Source organism: Perna viridis, chromosome 4 (genome assembly GCF_037379345.1).
Source record: "Perna viridis isolate PV_CMFRI_1.1 ecotype Kerala chromosome 4, ASM3737934v1, whole genome shotgun sequence".
Taxonomy (NCBI): domain Eukaryota; kingdom Metazoa; phylum Mollusca; class Bivalvia; order Mytilida; family Mytilidae; genus Perna; species Perna viridis.
The window spans coordinates 43,365,754-43,386,146 of record NC_142448.1 but is presented as its reverse complement, the minus strand read 5'-3'; the positions used below and the strand labels follow the sequence as shown (position 1 = coordinate 43,386,146).

The 20,393-nt window shown below is 32.0% G+C and overlaps 2 protein-coding genes across 4 annotated transcripts in view; one reads left to right on the top strand and one right to left on the bottom strand.

The window, feature by feature from the left end:
- The window catches only part of LOC148620190 (microsomal triglyceride transfer protein large subunit-like), a 31,514-nt gene extending 29,132 nt beyond the window's left edge, over nucleotides 1-2,382 (top strand). For both annotated transcript variants that reach the window (XM_088580872.1, XM_088580871.1), the window contains one exon: nucleotides 1,988-2,382. The gene's annotated coding sequence lies outside the window, so the exon portion shown is untranslated. The remainder of the gene's footprint in view (nucleotides 1-1,987) is intronic.
- A 3,366-nt stretch (nucleotides 2,383-5,748) lies between these two features.
- Nucleotides 5,749-17,557, bottom strand: LOC148620189 (zinc finger CCHC domain-containing protein 24-like). 2 transcript variants are annotated; one of them, XM_088580868.1, is made up of 4 exons: nucleotides 17,268-17,557; nucleotides 13,728-13,901; nucleotides 12,910-13,074; nucleotides 5,749-10,579 (listed from the first exon to the last, which is right to left on the bottom strand). In XM_088580868.1, exons 1-4 carry the CDS (start codon nucleotides 17,508-17,510, stop codon nucleotides 10,469-10,471), a joined length of 693 nt encoding a protein of 230 aa, XP_088436994.1. In that variant the 5' UTR covers nucleotides 17,511-17,557; the 3' UTR covers nucleotides 5,749-10,468. The 2 variants fall into 2 exon arrangements, with proteins under 2 accessions (XP_088436994.1, XP_088436996.1); XM_088580870.1 differs by having other exon boundaries at nucleotides 13,728-13,889.
- Between the last annotated feature and the right edge of the window lie 2,836 nt (nucleotides 17,558-20,393).

Sequence of the window (20,393 nt, the reverse complement as noted above, 5' to 3'; positions counted from 1 at the left end):
AAACTTTTAAATATAGAATATGATTTAAGGGACGACCATTCAGCGGGGAGGGGGGGTGGTTGGTAAAAATATTCTGGCAACCCTTAGTTTGAAATGAACATGTCTGGCCTTTGTTCACTAGAATATAAAAAAAATCAGAGATTGGATCAGAGATTCAACATGGCTATAGATAATAATAGAAAATAAAAGCAGACTAAAACTGCCAGCCTTGTTCTTTTTCAGAAGCAAAGAATTTCTTATCAGACTATGATTCTTAGACCAACATTTCACAATAAGACACATGCAATTACTCTACATGTCACAGTAATAATTAGGCAATAAACAACAACATAGTTTTATTTTGAAAATAATCAGCACTAGGAACTACCACATGTTATGGAATTTTATTTAATAAATGTTCAGTTTTGTTCCTATGCTTTTATTTGCATGTGTTAATGTTCAAATTTTGTAACAAGTAAATAAAAGCCTAAGAACAAAATATGACATTTATCAAAATTTCATATAAAATGGCATAGTATTAAACAGTCAACAAAGTTTATCAGCATTAGTCTAGAAATGGATCTCGTGGAAATCATGGGGAGCTCCTGGATTTCAGGGTTTTGAGACTAAATCAGTTATGATTCATCATATCTTGATTTCAAATTCATATATTTTAAACAAAACTGAAGTAAATATTGCAGACTTAATCCCGTATTTTCAAGTCAAAATTTAAATCTCAAAAAGGCCAACATCAAGAAGTTCCCCCCCAGACCCCCACCAATGTGTTGCCCTGGACCCTCTGGGGGCCTTAAGCAGCCCCAGACCCCTTACTGAATTTATTTTGTATCTCCTACTTCCTGTAAAGTACCTCCTGCCTGAAAAATTTATCAAACATGCAAATATCCTTTTAGCTATTATATTCTGTGCCAGATATTAAATAAAATAAATCTGAGATGTATCAAGTTTGTATTAACTGATTTAGTGTCCATATTTTTCCCCAGCTGATCCGGGTTTAACTTTTGTAGTTGTATTATGCTGTACCCCTGTGAAGCACTAAATTATGTAATTTTTCATACAATTATCCCATAGCATGGAAATAGTTTCCTATTAAAACAGGAAATAACATAACTATGGAACCTAGATCTATCTAAGATAACAGTTTCTGCATTCTAAGTCAGAAGGTCTCATTTATCACAAATTGAAACAGTTTAAATTGGAATGAAAAATTAAAGTGTCAAAAAAAGCCTGGTAAATCTTGTTCACTCTATCAATGTAATCAACACTCTGTCAGTTCTGATTATCATTGGGTAACTTGACCTTACCAGCAGGGTTGTTGATAGTAGGTGTTTCTGGTTTCTGTCAGGTGACATTTTAACCTTTGTCATAGGAACATATTTAACAATTATTCATCGCCTGAATATAGCTGAAATATTGCTGCTCAGCCGTTAAACCCCAAACAATCAATCAATCAATCAAGCAATCGATCAACAATTAAACAGTCAAACCATCTGTTTCTAGCACCAACCATCCCTTTGCAAAATTATACTGTATATAAACAGCACCTGCCTTATGTGACCATGGTTTTGCTTTCCTTTGCAAGGTCACTTAAAACAGGTTTGACCATACCTCCATTCTGAATGAGGTGGTGTAATGTTTGATCCATGTCTGTCTGTCTGTTTGTGTCAAAGTCTTTTCTCTGTAACTACTTGTCACAGTCACTTAATATTTTGACACAAGCTTCTATATAGTTGTGGCATATCTTAGGATTAGATATTTGGCTTGATCATCAACAATTTCCTGTTTGATGACTCAGTTTATATCATATACTTGTGTATCACTAGTAAGCATTGGGTCACAGATTATTAGATTCCTTACTTTACATTATGCATAACTTTGACTCCTCCAAAATTCATTTTCACTCATCATAGATAAGTAATGTCAATTAAAAAACAAGTAAATAAAATGAAATTTTCAAAGGAAATGTTAAATTTGTCTTTTTATTTTTCAGGAGCATTCCACAAGACCATCAATTACCATTCCTAGATAGTTGACAGATTATTTGGCCTGATGAAGACAAAATTCATGATAAACATTAGATACAGCTTTTTGTAGTAGAAAATATTATCTTTGCAATATTTCTTATGTAAAAGTTTAGGAAATTTATCTCAGGTGTTTTAAAAAAAATCAAAAAACAATTTTGTATTTTTACAATATAAGTAGAAAAATTATTTTGAATAATGACTTAAGGTGCGGTATTAGGATTATTTTCATAATAGATATGTTGAAAGATACTCAAATACTCATGTTGCTATAGCAACTATTTTGTATGTTATGTTTTTACAGTGAATTGTGTCCTGGACACTTAAGAAATCATGTTTTATAAGTAATAAATTGTTAACGTTTTTCTCATGTTGTTTTTGAAATGGAAATGACTGCAAACTATACTTTTAGCTACGAAAGTACATTTAGTGTAATGAAATTTCTATCTGAATTAATAACGGTCTTTGGTATTTATACTTCCCACTCTGTGGATTGATTTCAAAATTTGGTATGCGACTTTATATAGATGGGGCATATGTTGTAAGCAATTTTGGTTGTTGTCTGATATCAACAACTTGTACAATGGAGATTTACCTTACATCTCTTTATTTTTATTTGTTTACATGGTCTGCAAGTGAAACTATCAGTAGACTAATGAATGTAGAAAACCATGAACTGTGATAAGCCAATTCTTTTGACATATGTGTACATAACATGGTATACTTTTGTCCTGTGTCTGTTTGTCTGTACTTTCTATAAAAAACACTTTTTGAACTTTCGGTAATACAGTGAAATCTGTCTATTGTCCATGAATTTTCTGAAAACCTGTGTACCGGTAAACAGAACCATAAATAATCTGAAAACCAGTCTAAACCTGACACTCTCTAAGTATCTTTAAAAATTATAACTTAACTGACCAAACACCTAACTTTAAATTCAAAAGGGGTTTGGTTTAGACTGACTTTACTATATATTTGTCCTAATTGAAGAAATATACATATTCCTTCATGGGAGAAACAGATTTTCCTGCAATGCTGTCAGGGATTATAAGATTTCTCCATTTGAAATAGTTAAATTTAAGATTTCACCCCACAAGCTTCAGGGAGTGGGTTAAATTTAAAATTTAATTATCAAAAGCGGAGAAATCTTGTAATCCCTGAGAGCATTGGAGGAGAATCTGTTTCTCCATTGAAATCTGTGGAGAGCTCGGAAATGTAAAATAGCAGGAAAATTCTTGCAGAAATTTAATTCCCACCTGGTAGATGAAAAGTTGTATGCATTTTTAATCACCAGCTTGGATTGGGGAAAGTTTTTTTCTAACTTCTGGTTTCAGTTTTAAAAAGTTGGGAAAACTTTTGGAACAGGTGTATCATATGCTTTCATACAGCTGTTTATTTCATCTTACAATTAATTTCATGTTATGTCTAGTTTTTACGATCTATGCTGATTGACAAGTTAATTTTGAATGATGCAACCACATTACATATTTCAGTTTTAAATTTGAGTCTAGTTTACATGCACTTAGCATTTTTAAGAACTGATCTTAATTAAATGCTAACTTGTGCAGTAGATTGTATAATATACAGTTCAATATATAATAAGGGCCACATAAAAATTTGTTGAAAATTTATGTTTTAATCATTTTGGTAGTTTTTTAAACTACATGTATTTATTTGATAAATCAGTGCCACCCAGGATCAATTGAGAAATATACAAACGCTGCAACACCAAACATTGCTGTAAACTCTACTCTAAGACACTTTTCAATGATGCAACTCCATGATTTTTCATGAAGTAAAATCATGCCTGCATTCTTCATATTATTCTATACCACAACTGACAAGCTAGTTTTGGTTTCTTGGGTTTAAGACTTGAACATTTTAGAAATTAGGGGCGAGAAACAAGCATTTTCTTTATGTTCCGACATTATCTTGACTCTTGAAATTGTATAACAAGATGCCATAACACCAAAAGAAGGCTGGGATTGACTTGAGCCAAATAAGAACAAGGGACCACAAAGGGGTAAGAAACAAGCATTTTCCATATATCTGGACAATAACTTAAGTAAAGGTGAATATTCTTTTTGAAATGGTATTACAATGTGCCATATCACAAAAGAAAGACTGGGATTCCATTTTTGGGGTTACTTCTTGAGCCAAGTAAGATTAAAGGGCCAGAAACAGGTATTTTTTCTGACTTATGAAAACGAGAGAGATGCTTTGAAATTGTACAACAAGATAGCATACCTCCAAAAGGTTTGGATCGATTTTGGAGGTTTCGTCTGGAACCATTTATGAATAAGGGGCCAAAAAGTGATACTTTGATTCTGGTCAAATTCTTATTCTGTGTCAAATATCTAATCATAATCAAAATTCAAAGCTGTATCAAGTTTGAATGGTGTCCTTTCTTTCACCAATTGTTCAGGGTTCGACCTGCACCCTGCAAAGCATTTTATTCATATTTGCCATTCACTTAATTAATATCTGTAGTTTTGTTTAAGAATATAAAAAAAGACAGTATTTTTTTAAAGGTAAACTTCCAACAAACAGTTATGATACTCTCATATCTTATATAATACCAGTATATCTCAAATCAAATATAATTTCAACCCTACTATCAAATTCAAATTGTATTCCAAGACCCCACTCCACATCTCCACTCCATAAAATAAACTATACCCTACATAGTAACAAATTAAAAAAATATCAGTAACAAATGCATGGTTATGACTTTTTAGTGGTAACAACACATTTTTCTTTACAGATCTTGAGATAAGATGTGGAATTATAAATAATGTTCAGGTTCAAATTTCAGCTGCCATGTTATACAAGTTGTGTCATTTTTTTATGCCTGTTTATTTTGCAGTTTTTTTAAAATCTGTTTTTACAGATATTTGTTTTAAGATATAATGATTTATGTGGTGCCCTGTATCCTTCTGGTACCCTGTGCTCTTCTGTTCACTCTCAGAACTCAAGATTCCAAATGGGATTTTTATTAGAACTAAAAAACATCGTTATGGTATAATGATATGGTGCTGACATCATCATCCATAGGCTCTTGGTTTTCATGCAACATCTTGAATATTAGTTGGTTGATCGTTATAACATTTTACAACTGAAAAGGAAAGTTGGTATTGATAATGGTGGTAATGGCCCAAACTGTATTGGAATTAGGCCATAACACACATTTCATAGATTCAAGTACAAAGGATGCCTATGATATTATTTCACATAATTCTATACCATAAAGATCAGACTGGGATTAATTAAGGGAGAGGGGGTTAAGACGAATTGTTTTCGAATATGGGGCCAGAAACAAGCTTTTTCAAAATAAATGCATCTCTTTGAAATAGTATACCCAGTAACATGACATTCCAACAAAGGTTGAGATTAATTTGGGATTTGTGACTAGACTGGTATGGAACGAGGGGTCAACAGTTTTAAAACTTGAATTGTTTCCGAAATTAGGGGCCAGAAACAAGTGTTTTCATGATGTACAGACAAGTAAATAGACCTCTTTGAAAATGTATTAAGTGACATACCACCAAAGGACACTCTGGAATTAATTTAGAGTTACTGACTAGACATGCTTTGGAAGTCAACATGCATTTTTCTGATGTCTTGATGCCAACATTTGTACTACTGGTATTCACAGTTACCAAATATTTAAAGTATTAGCTGGTGGCTGAATGCTGCCCGGAGAGCTAATGAATGAAAAATCTAACACTGATTTGGATGGATTTCTTTTATTTATCCACACGAATAAAGCTAATCATGCATGAAATATATTATTTCATTCAAAATTATATTACACCAGTTTGGCACATATGTGAAGTGACTAGAGTATTACACTCAGTTCAAATATACACACAAAATACAACCTTATGAACAGGTATGGGTTACATGTATGAAGAATATTATATATTACACATCAAAAATACACAAAAATATACAAAGCAAATGTAAAAATATGGTTTTAAGTCACAGAATAAACGATAAGCAAAAAATGTAGAATGATTAGTTGTAGTAATATTATTAACATCACAGGTTTTATTCAGGAAATAGAAAAAATTCCCTCTTCAACCATTTTTGTACAAAATAATGCAAGAAGAAAAGATAATTACATGTAGTTCTTTATAAAAAGCGTGACATGAGTAATGCTGTTGTTCAAATATTATCAATGACTTAACTTTTGAGGAAAAAAAATAAAGAAAATGTTAACTTATATTTTTTTTTTCTCAATGAAAAAATTGTTCTTAAACAATGCTATAAGCATGAAAGAGGATACTTTTATTTTATTAATTGCACCTTGAACCAGAATAGGAATATTTACTTGACAGTGAAACCTGTCTAAATAGAACCCATTTTATATTCTTAAATTTGTCCTGTTTAGACAGGAGTTCTGTTTATTAAAGGTCAAAACAAAGGAGTAGGTTCAGTAATTTTGTCCCCAGTTTTCAACATTTTTGAAAGATTTGTTTTTGGTCTATACTAGTTAGTTTATTTGAAAGTATAACGGTTGTAAATACGTCTCAGCCAATTTTGGCGATATCATGAATGATTTTGACCTAATAGCCATCAAAATTAACACAATACTAGTGAAATCTTCAATTTTGTTGCATTTTTGCACATAATTTTCAATGGTTTTTGCCTAAAATGGAAGTCTGGCCCAATCCATGTTTATCCAAAATATTGACATGTATGTTGTATCTCACAATACTAAAGAATATATATAAAAATCATAAATGAACACGCAAGCAGCCACATTTGTTTTTTACAAAAATTGTCAAAAATATACTGAAATATTGAGATTTAATGGATTTTTTATCGTTTAGGCAATTTTGCTACAATGACGAGCTGCATTTCAGTTTTGGCCTAAATTTTATCGAACTAGCTGGTGTAAACACTTATATGTACAAAAAACGATAAAAATCATTATTTTGAACAATTTCAAATTTAAAGGCCAAAACTGGCCATAACCAAACCTTCTCCTTTGTCCAGTTTAGACAGGTGTTCTGTTTATCAAAGTTCAAAACAATTTCCCTCTCAAAAGTGTCTGGTTTAAATAGGCCCATGGTTTGTTCAGGATTTTACAATAAATAATGTTTATTTATATACTTGTCTGTTTATCTTTGTATCAAAATTGGTTGAACTAGAATAAAGTGATAAATAGGTTCAGTTTAGAGAGGTTTCACTGTATTTAAAAAAAAAAATCAACACAAAAGCACCCTTAGCAACACACATTATTGCACTTCAACCTGCCAGGGTTTTTGAGACCCTACCACTTAAATTCTCCTTCGAAAATATAAATATTTTCGTGTATTTACAATTTTTTTCCATTTTTTTCAATCTTTTGTTTGTTTAATTTCTTTTTTGTTTATTTCAATAGCTACCAGTGAAATAATATTTTAGTGAATTATACTTCAAACGAAATTAATTATTGCTACTGGAAAAAACAAATTTAAAACAAATTAATTTTGAGATATTCATATTAGGATGTATAAAATCCATAAATACTCATTGCGTATGACAAAAAAGCATAATTCCAGATTAAAACAAAATTTCAAATTTATATAGTCCATACTTTATGCAGTAGACTCCCCTTGATAAATTATTTCCCATTATATTTCATTTTTCTTGCTGTAATGAAAATTCTCAACTCATCTGTAAATACCCTGTTTGCCAGGCAAATAAGTTTAAAGACCTGGGTGCTAAATTTTATGATAGCAATGATTTATAATTGTATATACATGGAGGTGTGAATAAAAATAAAATCACAAAAAAGAACTACAACCATAAAACATCTATATAATCTATATACAAATAGTTTCTTCAAGTAAATAATGCTTCATAATAAATAATGAAAATATTATTCCAGTTAAAATGCCTTTATAAGAACCAAAATGTACAAATTACATGTGCTTTTTCAAATATAATATTAAATATGTTTTTTTCTAACATATACAGAATATTTTCTTCAATAACATGAAATCTTAGTCAAATATGATATATATATATATAAATAATATAAAACTCTTTCTCATACCCCAAAAATTTACATAAAGCAAAACTGGTGTTTCTTTTAAATTTCAAAAATGTACAGATATCATAAAACCTCTCAAGATATTTTCCATATTTGAAAAATTTGGATGGAATTTAATAAGTTCTCTCCCTTTGTTACACAGATAACTCAGTTATTTCCCATTATATCTTTTTTTTTTTAAATTGTACTGAAACATGAGTCTGTGGGTAAATTAATGGTTAAGGTTCTCCTGATTTGAATCAAGCAAGCTAAATTTATCTTTTTGATAAAAATACTATGGGTAATTCAAAACAAATTTGTAAGGGGGTGAAAAACACACCCATAAAAGATTGGACAGAGCAATCAGCCAGATTTCAAGTTTACTTGAACACATAACTCACTTATGTGATTCTTTTGACATTCAATAGAGGCACTGCAAATCAAACTTTGAATTCATCTATTTTATCTAACTCCTTAAAAATATGTGATACATGAGCCTAACACTAAATCGAGTACAACACATTACACAAGTTAGCCTGTATCTGGAAAAAGATCATTTTAATCTGAAGAGGAATGTTTCAAGGCTTGTACTTCAATGCTCTAAATTGACACTAAACTTAAAACCCCCATATCTATGAATAAAATGGATGAGTTTCTTTGTTTCTGTTTTCATAGCTAACAGATGTTGAATGTTGGAAGTATAGCACTATGACTAATATTCCTTATCTTTTTATCTCAGCAATGCTCATGATTCTGTTTAACGATTTTACCCTAAACTAACCTCAAATGATTTAGCTTGGTTTATAGAATTTTAAGGCAATTAAATTATAAATTATAAAACTAGAAATCTTCAAATGAAATGATTACCCTATTTTGAATCAAGCTTCCTTTTTTCTGGCAAAAAGGAAGCTAAATTTAATGAATAAAAAATCCCCTTTGAGAACCCCAATACCATCATATAGATAAATATAAGTGTAGCATGTATGTAAACAAGCCTGTTAGATATAATGAGATCTGACTTCTCTGTGTAACTAATCACTAAATATTGTTGTGATAAGGGTTGGTCCGTTCTCCAGTAACATACTTAACAAAACTTGTCCTGTCTCTGCAATGATGATGGCTTATAGAACAATGTCCTGGGAAACTAGTCTATGTCAAGATGTTTTTAATACTGAAGAGTAAAATGGGAGGAGGACATTCCACTATGAAGCTTAAATATTACTCTCCATTACATGGTTACAAGTGTCTTATATTTATAACAATTAAGTTCATAGGTCAATTGTCAATTAGACACATACACCTACCTCCCTAATATCCTATCGGTTCAAAATTTGATGTACCTCCCTATCATCCTATGGGTTCAAAGTTCTTTCATATAACAATACTAGTAATATATTAGATTATATATTTAGAAGAGCTATTTCAGAAAACTATGCACCCTTTGCGAAAAAGATCCTACTTTTAAGCAACGTATAGATATCTAAAAATATAATTAGATCTAAGACTTTCTCCTGATTGCCTTTATCACCTGGCATTTTAACCTCCTACCCTCCACATTTAACTATTTTGCTTTAAATTTCCAGATTAATGTCTATTGCATAACAGAGACACACATATGTTTTTAATTAATTAATCATTGAGCAATATGTCTACTTGGATGACTGTTTATACATCCCCTCACTGTAAAGCATTATTTGACTCAAATCAGCCTACATAAGTGCATAATTGCAGATTTTTGTAAACCTTCTGCAATATTTCTGCCAACATCTTTCTAAATGTGGCACAATCTGTCATGATGCTTTACAATTAACTGTTAGGTGTATTAAATAATTATGGTAACTTGTGTTTCACTTATTTTATCTTCTCAACTTTGAGACAGTGTTCTTCACCTCTGTTTTAAATGCATTAACGATGATTCTACTGACACAAAAGTCCCCTCCCAAAATTTCAATTTTAAAAATCATAAGCTACAAAATTATGCAGAATTAGTCACTTCTTAAAATGCTTCACGTCAGTCACTCCCCAATTTATTATTTTGATATAAAATATCAAATATGAGAAATCAGATCCAATTTATGGACAAAGTTTGTTTAAAATATCAAAACAACTTAAGTAGATTATAGGTCCCTTCAAAGCTTAGGCAGATTGAGAAAAAATATTTTGAAAACAAATGGTCATGTAATGTTTTGAAGAAGTCTTATTTCTATTTCACTTGAGTTTATCTACCTTTGAATCCAACATGAACCTAATAGCTTTGTGCTCTTGGAAATGAGAGCTGATGATCCTTGTTCTAATTTCTTTAAACTTATAAATAACAGTACTGCCAATCCCTTAAAATCCATTGTAAAAAAAATATCTTGGTTCAACTTGTAATCACTGGTACAGCCAAATCCTTATATCCATGGTCTAGAAGTTATTTTTGTTCAACTTAATTTCTTCTACAGTAAAATCCCAATGTTTTGCATTTTTCGCACAGATGTTGGGGATGGACTTTGCTTTGGTCACTGACATCTAGACCATCTGGCTTCTCCAAAGGTCTCTGAAATAAAATTGAAGGTATACTAGTAAGGTGGAAAGCAATTGTGGTTTAATTATGTAGACTTTGAATGGGGTCTTCTTTATTCTTAATTTAAATGTTAAGCTACTGTAAATTCAGAAACTATTGTGATGTTGTTTTTATGATTTTAATATTACAGTAAAAGCTGTATTGGCTGAATCCTGAGTTATATCACAAAACCTGTCTAAACCAGACACTTTTTAATGTCCATTTATATCAATTAAAATGAATTTTGAACCTTAGTAAACCAAACACCTGTCTAAACCAAACCACTTTGAAAGTCCAAAAGAGGTTCAGTTTAGACAGGTTTCACTGCATGAAGAAGATATGACCAAGTTATAATCACAATCATTTAAACTTGCAAATTTGAGTTGTTACAGGATTTTGATCAATAATTGGATTCTGATACAAAAAAGACAAAATGCAAAAATCTATGCACACAATAATAACTGAATTTACAGTATTTTACAATACAGTAAAAACCTGCTTATACCAAACCCTTTTTGAAAATTGGCCGGTTTGCCAGATTTCAGATTCCCAAGTTTAAAACATATTTGAACTGATATAAAAAGATTTTCTTAAAGTGTCTGGTTTACACAGATTTTCAATTTATTCAAGGTTTGCTTTAGTCAGGTTTTACAGTATAAGTTTTACATTTTGTACGGGATAATATCTGAATTTACAATAAATTAAAATAAACAAAATTTATATCATTTTACTTGATTGTACATCTGTTTGTTTATATGGGCTTTTCAGCCAAATTATAAATGGGTTAGAACTGAATTTGAGTAATAAAATAAAATAGCATGGAACACTGCCTTTTCAAATTTAATTGTTTTCACAGTAATTTGCAAGAATATTTTAAGATACTTAAATGAAGTAGCATGGTACATCATGGTATCAACCATGAATACCTTTAAATCCATTTGTTTTTACAGCTTTTTTCTGCAATACTTTATAATAATGAAGTGCAGTTCTTGCACTAATCACAGTTTATATTATAAAACTCCAGGACAAAAATGTTAGATTAAGTGGTTAATTGGTAGATTCGAAATTTTAATTATTACAAAAACTTAACAAAACAATTTTTTTTTAACTTGATATTTCCGAACATAACCAAAAATCCTTCCATTTCCAAACATAACCAAAAATCCTTCCAAGTCAGAATTTTAAAGTTGAAAAGGAGGCAAAAGTTGATAGAAAACCCTGATTGAATTAGAAAGAAAAAAAAATTTAGGGTTAAATTTCCTTATCAAATTCGATTATTCGATGCATAAAAGATAAATATTATAGCCACTTTTTTATGTCTCCCAAGCTTTCCTACTTGACCCTGATACATGAAGAGCTCTTGCATTATGCATGTATCAGTACCTTTTAACAGTAACCATTCAAATTGGAAAAAAATAAATCACATCTGAATAATAAGGTCCATATTGGCCAAGGTTAATATATTTATATGTACACATTGCACAATTAATTGAATTCATGTTACTACTTGCTTGAATCTAAAGGGTATTAAATGCATTAAATAAAGACTATGAAATGCTGAAAGCTAAACAGAATGGAAAGAAAATGTAGTTACCCTACGGAACATTTAATTCATTTACCATACCTTTCAGGGGAAGATCCAGGGTGGACCAGAGGTTACAACCTCCTCCAGTTAAATAATTTTGTTATTTTCTTGCAAAATTTGGACAAAAATGAGCAAATAGTGGCCTGGAACCCCCTTTTTTCTTGACACCCCCCCTTCTTAAAATCTCTGAATCCACCCCTGTCATTTTTTGTCAATTACAGGCCTTGCACAGTCAGTCAAATTTCAAGGCTTTTTTTCAAAATAATATAACTATAAATGGAAATTAATTAAAATGAAGTAAACATTAAACAGGAAAAATAAAATAAACCAGAAAAAATATCATGTACTTTTTGAAATATATACTGTTAAGGAGGTAGACCAATGGTAAGGGACACAACCCTCACAAATCATTGAAACATGTGCAATCAGCAATTGACATCAATCTCATGTAAGCATCAAAGTAACTTGGACTGATTTCATTCTGTTTCAAAGGAAAGCTTGAAAGGCTTTGGTGAAATTGAATACAATATCACTGATTCCTAGAGTTATGTCCCTTACCCTAGGCCTACCTCCTTAAGAAAACCATCTTGGGCTTGTTTAGAGAGCTACGCTATTTATGTTCAAATTGAAAATGATCGGATGGGACATCAGACAATGTCTGCTTTAGACTGGTTTCACACATTATCAGAGTACGATTTAGACAGTTTGTTACTTTGTATTATTAACATGTAGTACTAACCTGTTTGTGGGGATACACCAGGATGTGGCATTTGATACATTCCTGACCCATGTTGGCCCACGAATTACCGCTCATCCATTTCCTTTTACATTTTGTACATTTGTATTCACCAAAACATCTTTTCTTTCCTTGGTAAGGAGTCAATCCCTCTCCTTTGGGCCTAGCCTGCAAATATGTTTAAATATTAAACTATATATACATATGTATAAGGGTCTGAAAAATTCCAAACGATGTGTCAAATTTGCAAAGCAAATACATATATGCATATACTTACAACAACTTAGAGTTGGTCGCCCGAGTTTCTCACTCCCCCTTTTTAATCTGATATTTCAAATTTTCTGTTGATTTCGATTATCATAGTTTTAATTTATGTTGCAATGACACATGCACATATGACTTTAAATAGTTTGTTTACTGTCCACTCCAAGTTCACTTTCCACTGTGGTAATCAGTAAAAAATAAGATTTTAAAAAAAGGAAGAGCCCAGAAACTTGGTCCTGTCCCAAATTACGTTCAAGATTGGAATTCCGTTCCTTCATATCCCAATGCCACTAAGTCAGAAAATAGATTGACAGTGCTGGAGTACAAGTAACTATGGTCGAGTTGTGTGTCGTTCACCACAAGAAATGCACATTAAGACAATATTTCTACATGGATGTTTACTTACATTAGATAATGATTTTTATCAGTATATGTACATGTATACCTTAATATTAGGTATATAATAAACATGCCTATGAAGTATTCCTTTAACTTAAGGCAATTAAGTAATGAATTTACATCCGAGCAGAAAATGGAAATTATCTTCAACTCCTTACCTGCGGACAGTCCTTTATATAGTGGCCTTTGGTGAAGCACAGATGGCATAAGTATGTTGATGGGGGCCTCTTGTTAGGTTTACGGTCTAAGGTGAGGTCGCTGAAGTGGTCCACAAGATCGTTGATTGATCCATAAGGTGATAGTTGGTGTGCAAATGGAGCCTGAAATTGGCACTGAAAGAATTAAGAACGTTTCAGTTGCGTAATTCAAAACAAACCACAGCAGTGGCGGATCTAGTGGAAATGTCCGGGGGGTGAACTCCCTCCCTCCTTTTGTTAGAAAATTTTGTCAATTCCGTCCACAAAAATTAGCAAATGATAGTCTGACCTAATTTCTTAATCCGCAAATGCAGTAAAATAAAAGAAAGCTGAAAAAGATGCTTAATAATTTAGAATGTCTCATGTCCATGGTCTGCTCTCAGACATTATGAGTATAACCAGTACCAAACTCTATTCAGTAGATGCATAGATGCATAACTTTTGTCCCTAACCGACTTCTTAGATAGTAGCAAAATCTTAATTTGTAGGTCGGATTGTGATTTACGCACGTGTTTAATTTCTTACTCAACAGTTCTAAGTTTAATTGATGTAAAAAGTCATTGGTATTACTAGTATTTCCGAATATGGATTTCTAATTTAAGACATTACAAATCTAAGGATGTATGACTCTACTTTTTTTTCTAAACTAATTAATATAATAACATTTTCAAAGTCGGAAGTCACCGGTGGTAAATTACAACCAGGGCCACTCCATCAAATGTCATATGGGACCTTTTGCAGCTCAGCCAGAGCTACATTATTGTAGTTAAATTTTAAGTGGGTTGCGTTAAAGTAATAATCCGTATCTATATTGACCGTTAAATTTTATTTCAGTTACATTGTACCACCATGTCGGGCGTATAAGATAATCATTACAAAAATACCCAGTACTCATATTTCTACATTTTTGAAATTCAGAAATGTGATAATAGTAAGATATGATTTGTTTATCGTCGGTGATTGGGGAATAATCATTTTATCCTGAGGGAGCTTGGAATTTCCGAATTGGAAAAAAAATATTTTGATCTTCAAGATCGGAGAAAAATATTTCAATCCTTTAAAAACACTCTGGTCCTAACATAATGCTTTTACACAATGAAAATAAATGATTTGATTCGATGTATGTGAAAAATATTTTAACTTGACATGGTAAAATTGAACACTATGATCCCCGCCGCACCTTTCTCTTCAATATCAAATGTTCGCCCCTATTACGAAGTCGTTGGCGGACTATAAAAATCATCGTCATTCATGAAAATAGTTCAATGGTTACGCATACTCGGAGAGATTTTTATGACTGAAGTGATGACAGAACAGCACAAATTCACAACAGGGGTGACTTGAATGGCCAATATACATGTTTTACTAGTCTATCGGGCTCAATCTTAATCATGAATGTTAAGTATACGATTAAGTTTTGACAGGGAAACAAATTATTCCGATGGCATTTTCATGACTTTCAAGCGGAACATTTCAATGCAATACAGCCCTGTCAATTTTGGCATAAAATTAGACCACACAGGTGTAATGCAGATAAATTATTCAATTTTTCGGACACCAAGGCTTACATGAAGTAAAATATTGACTGATTTTCGGAGGGCCAGAATATTTATTTCCAAGAACTGCCAGCCTCAACTCCCCTCAGAATAAAATGGTAGTCCTCTAAAATCAAAATAGTATATGGACATAGTCGACTCAATGTCTCATAAAAGTTCAGGCGTGTACATTCAATAGTATGCCACAATACTGTTTTACATAACTTCACACTATCTATATCTAAATGTCCAGTCGCAGAAGAAAGACACTTTGTGACATGATGATTGTTTAGTAAAACCCTCATTGTGATAACGATAATCCCTACAGTGTCACCCCTTTTGCTTACTGTGAAAATCTTGATTGATACAGCATAGGCAGCATGGGGTCTGGTCATATTTTGCTTGGTGATAATGAGTGGCTAATGCACAGTATTCCAACTGTGAGACAGACAAAGATTGCAGCAAACAGATTTATCTTTGACACAGATGCTGAACTCTGAATTCCAAACCAACAATTATTCAAAATATATTTGAATAAGATGCTTCGTAGAGCACAGCTTTATACGTGCACAACTGTCGAACCCTGAACAGTTGGGACACACCATTACAGCTTTATACAGCTTTGAATTTTGATTGCGAAGGACCAAAATCAAAGTGTCCTTCCTTTTGATGCATGGCAACGATGACGACGACGACACAGATGACGATAGTGCCATACCATTATACGGCCGCATTATTTTTTGTATAAAAATATTAACGGGAATTAACCGTTTTTTCTGGTTAAAATATCGTAGATGCTGCCGATGGTTAATGAATGGTTAACAGTGTAGTATATATTTTGTAAAAAAAAAAGTAACAAAGATAAACTAGTAGTTGTAGCAAGTTTATCTTGTCAAATCAATAGTCTAGGTTTAAAAAATAAAAATTAATAAAAATTTTCAATGTTTTCTTGAAAAAATTGTGATTAATAAAATGAAAATAATATCAAATATTTTAGAACAGGGTCTAGGAATAGCCCTCATATTAAACAAGGTTGGTTATCAGAACAACAAGATTTAATTTAACGAAATCAGACATCTACAGTGACACATCACCAGAAATGATGACAACAAACAAATAATCCGTTTGACCGGCTCCCCGGGGCAAACCTCGTGCTGGGGATTAATTTCACGTCTAGTCCCTACTAATACTTCCGTTAGATGTGGTTACCGTTTATCTCGTGTTAATGAATGCCAGATGAGATTTTTGTGTAACCCATAATGATTAGCAATGAATCGTGAAGATATTTCTACAGAGGACAGATAAAAGGGCAAAATTATTTCCATATTCTTCAGGTATTCAGCTCTAAAATTAGATTAGAGAAACAATGTTGACAATAAATGAGAATAAACCCGTATATTTGAGTATGTTGACTGTTGTATATTAAAGTGACTGTGTTGATTATGTATTTAGTTAATGATACATTTTTCCTCCCGAAAATTGAAGCCAAAATAATGATTAAGTCGATAATACCGTATTTTTTTTTCACAACAAATATGAAATGCTATATAAAATATGATTTCAAGGAGTCTCTGAATTTCGTAGTTGCACTTTTTGTCCAGATGAAGATTTCGAAGGTTAAGAAATAATTGTGCAAAGTGGCTATAATTACGACATCATCAAACATAAACACCAACACTTGGGAATACGTCTTGCTATGAATATATACATGTACAACGTCACTTGATGCGAGATCTGCCAAAGAGTTAATTTTCTTTGTTTTATACAACATAACCTATTTTTTTCTGGGTTACACTTCATGGAGCTTGACTCAGCAGAATCACTATGAAGAATATTAAATGCATCACTGTAGAACTTGAAGTGACTCATCGTAACAAAAAAGATGCCCAAACGCAACAGCTGCTTAAAATACTTTTTGTAGATGCCTTATCTAAACACAGAAAATAAATACATGAATAATACTTACAGGATTGATGCCGTTGAGCTGAATAGAAGACCACGCGTCATTGCCGAAATAACTTTGTCCGTTCTTTAAAAGGGACGTTACGGTATTGACACTATTAACAGTCGAAACGGGACTAGACCAAGGGTCACTGTATAGTCCTTGTCCCTGCTGTACCCCACCCTGTCCGTCGGGAAGGGTGAGATACACACCCCAGTTCATCACCATCTGGGGGTACTGGTAGTTCTCTATAATCCCCGTGGTCATTGTTTTTCCTCCTTGATGTATCCCCTAGTTCTGTTCTTGTTCGAATGACAGATTCACCTCATCATCACCGAAATATCAGAATCTGCCAATCATCGCAACATGTTGCTTTGAACTTTCTAAATTCGGCAGTATGGGAGGGGCAGTTGCCAACAGCGATAAGACTAGCATTAGCAGACGAACATCATGGGGTCGACTCCTGCTGATGAAAGATACACGGCATCTGCTTTATGACAACTCGACTTGTATAAAAACAAACATATGTATTTATCGAATTAATTACCATACTTAAGTGTGGAGTAATTTGATCCACTTCAAGTATAGTTGTAGTTTAATTTGAACGACTTGGGTCATTACAATGTTGATGCTCTTCATCATTGAAGTCACATATACTTTAAGATTACAAATTTTCCATTTCATAACCTAATATTTTCATCAATTATAGGGTACGAAACGTGTCTTAATTAAAAAAAAACAAACAAAAAAAACAAAAAAAAAAAACCAAAACCACACGTAAACCAAAAAAAAATGAGGATTCAATGAGTTTTAATACTTAAGTTGCTGTCTTTGTAAGGATCATGCAAAATCTGGAAAATGTGATACACCCCAAAAAGGATACATATTTTTATTTTTGTAATTAAGTTGTTTTATGGGTCTATACCATGATATATGTAATTATTCATTCCAATCTGCCTGCTCTTAGGAGATAATCAACATTGAAAATCCAATAGATTCTATTGTTTTTGAGTGTCATTTACAGTGTTACCTCCCTTTATTTTGAAATTTACAGTGCATTCTATATAATTTTTATCTCTTGTGAACACGGGTTATATGAAAAACTGAATGTTAATTTCTGTTTACTATGGCAATTCAAACAAATTATAAAAAATAAAAATATGTAGGCTTTTTACCCATGGATCACATTTTGCATGATTCTTAGCTGGAGTGGTACTTAACTTGTTACTAATGAAAGAGGTTCATGTTGGCCAGAAATTATACAGTGGCCAATCCAAGGGATTCTGGGCCAGGGGTGTTGAAGCCCTCTGTTTGTTGAAAAATTTTGTTAATTTTGTGCTAAAATGAGCAGTTAACAGCCTGAACTTTGGTTTGTGTAGTTTTAAGAAACAGTAGGGAGGTTCCTCTGATAAACCAGTGGCATAAGGTGAAGGATCAAAACCAAACAAAAACATACATTGTAATATATTAAAGTACAAAATGAAGGAGTACAGTCCATGTACACAGAAATTAAGTCTAGATTGGTATAACATTAGCAAAAAATAAAAGAAAGTGAAACAAAAAAAAGAGATTAAAAAATGTCCTATCAATAAATATTGATGGGGTTGCCTGGTTCCCTACCAAACCATGTGTTTTCCAGGCAGACAAATCTCCATTGAATGGCCACAGAAAAGCAGGGGAATCCTTTAAAAAAAATCATAGAAAATGCAGATTTTGGTCCATGTTATATTTTGCATAGCTACATATTTTATGAAATCCCTCACAAAAAAAAATCTGATTGAACTCTTTGATTCACATCACCTTTCAAGCAAACAGAATGTGTTTAAAGAACATTTTCACAAAAAAATAACTCGAGAAGTATTTGAGAACTGTATAAATAAATGACAAGGAGATGGGACACCTCATGTCAATAGAACTCAATACCATCTACTATGATTTTTATCAATAATTTATCAGCAGATCATTTTTCTATAAAACAAACCAAAACTCAAACTTTAGACTTCAATGAAGTATAATAAAAAAAGACAAATGTTATTAACTACTGAAATCTGTAAGAATCAGGCAAAATTGGAAAATGATGACATGCTCAGAAAAAACACACAGTGCCCCTCCAATGTGGGCACAAAGTTTTAATGAAGACAAACTGACAATTTATTGGTCCTAGAAGCACCAAGGGATAGAGAAAAGTGAGTTCAAAGTTAATATATAATGAAAATGGAAAGTGAGTAATCTCCCTTTGATGACAAAATAGCAGTGTATTTCCTATAATTCATACCTATAATTACGGACATTTAAAAAAGAAATGAATGCCATTATTTCATTTCAGAAAACATTTTGAATAAGAGAACATGGAAAAAAGTGTGTTTTTCCCTACATGATCAACCCACTGCCTGATTCTTACAAAGAATAGCACTTAAAGTTGATGATACCACTAGGACAACAAGTAATATTAGTGATAGAAGATACATTTACAGTGAATAATATAGTAAACTTCAGGGGAAAGAGCTGGACTTCCCTTTATTATTTATTTATCAAAGAGATTTAAACTTCTATCATTTAATATGTACTCTAATCCCATGTCTGATTGAAAGTTTTAATCTCCTTGTCAGTTGACCAACTCTTTTATATGATGTTAACTATATTACTCACTTTAATTGTGGGTTACAATGTTTTTGTAGTATTTCATTATTTATTTTTATATGCATTGATTTCATGAGAGTTACCAGTACTTTATTTTGAATTAACTTTTGTGATTGACTGATTCAGAACCACAATAAAATGCCATAAAATCTAGTACCCTGACAGACAATAGTACTTTTAAGGAGGTAGACCTAAAAGTAAGGGACACAACTTACAAATCATCAGAACACTTGTATTCAGCATTTTACACCAACCTCATGTAAGCATCAAAGTAATTTAGATTTATTTCATTCTGTTTCAAATGAAATATAGAAAGGTTTTGGTGAAATTGAATATAGTACTAACATATCATTGATTTTATGAGTTATGTCTGTCACCCTTTAAATAGAAGTTTTTTAGCATTTTACATCAATCTCATGTAAGCATCAAAGTAACCAGGATTTATTTCATTCTGTTTCAAATGGAAGCTTGAATGGCTTTGGTGAAATTGAATATCATACAAACATATCA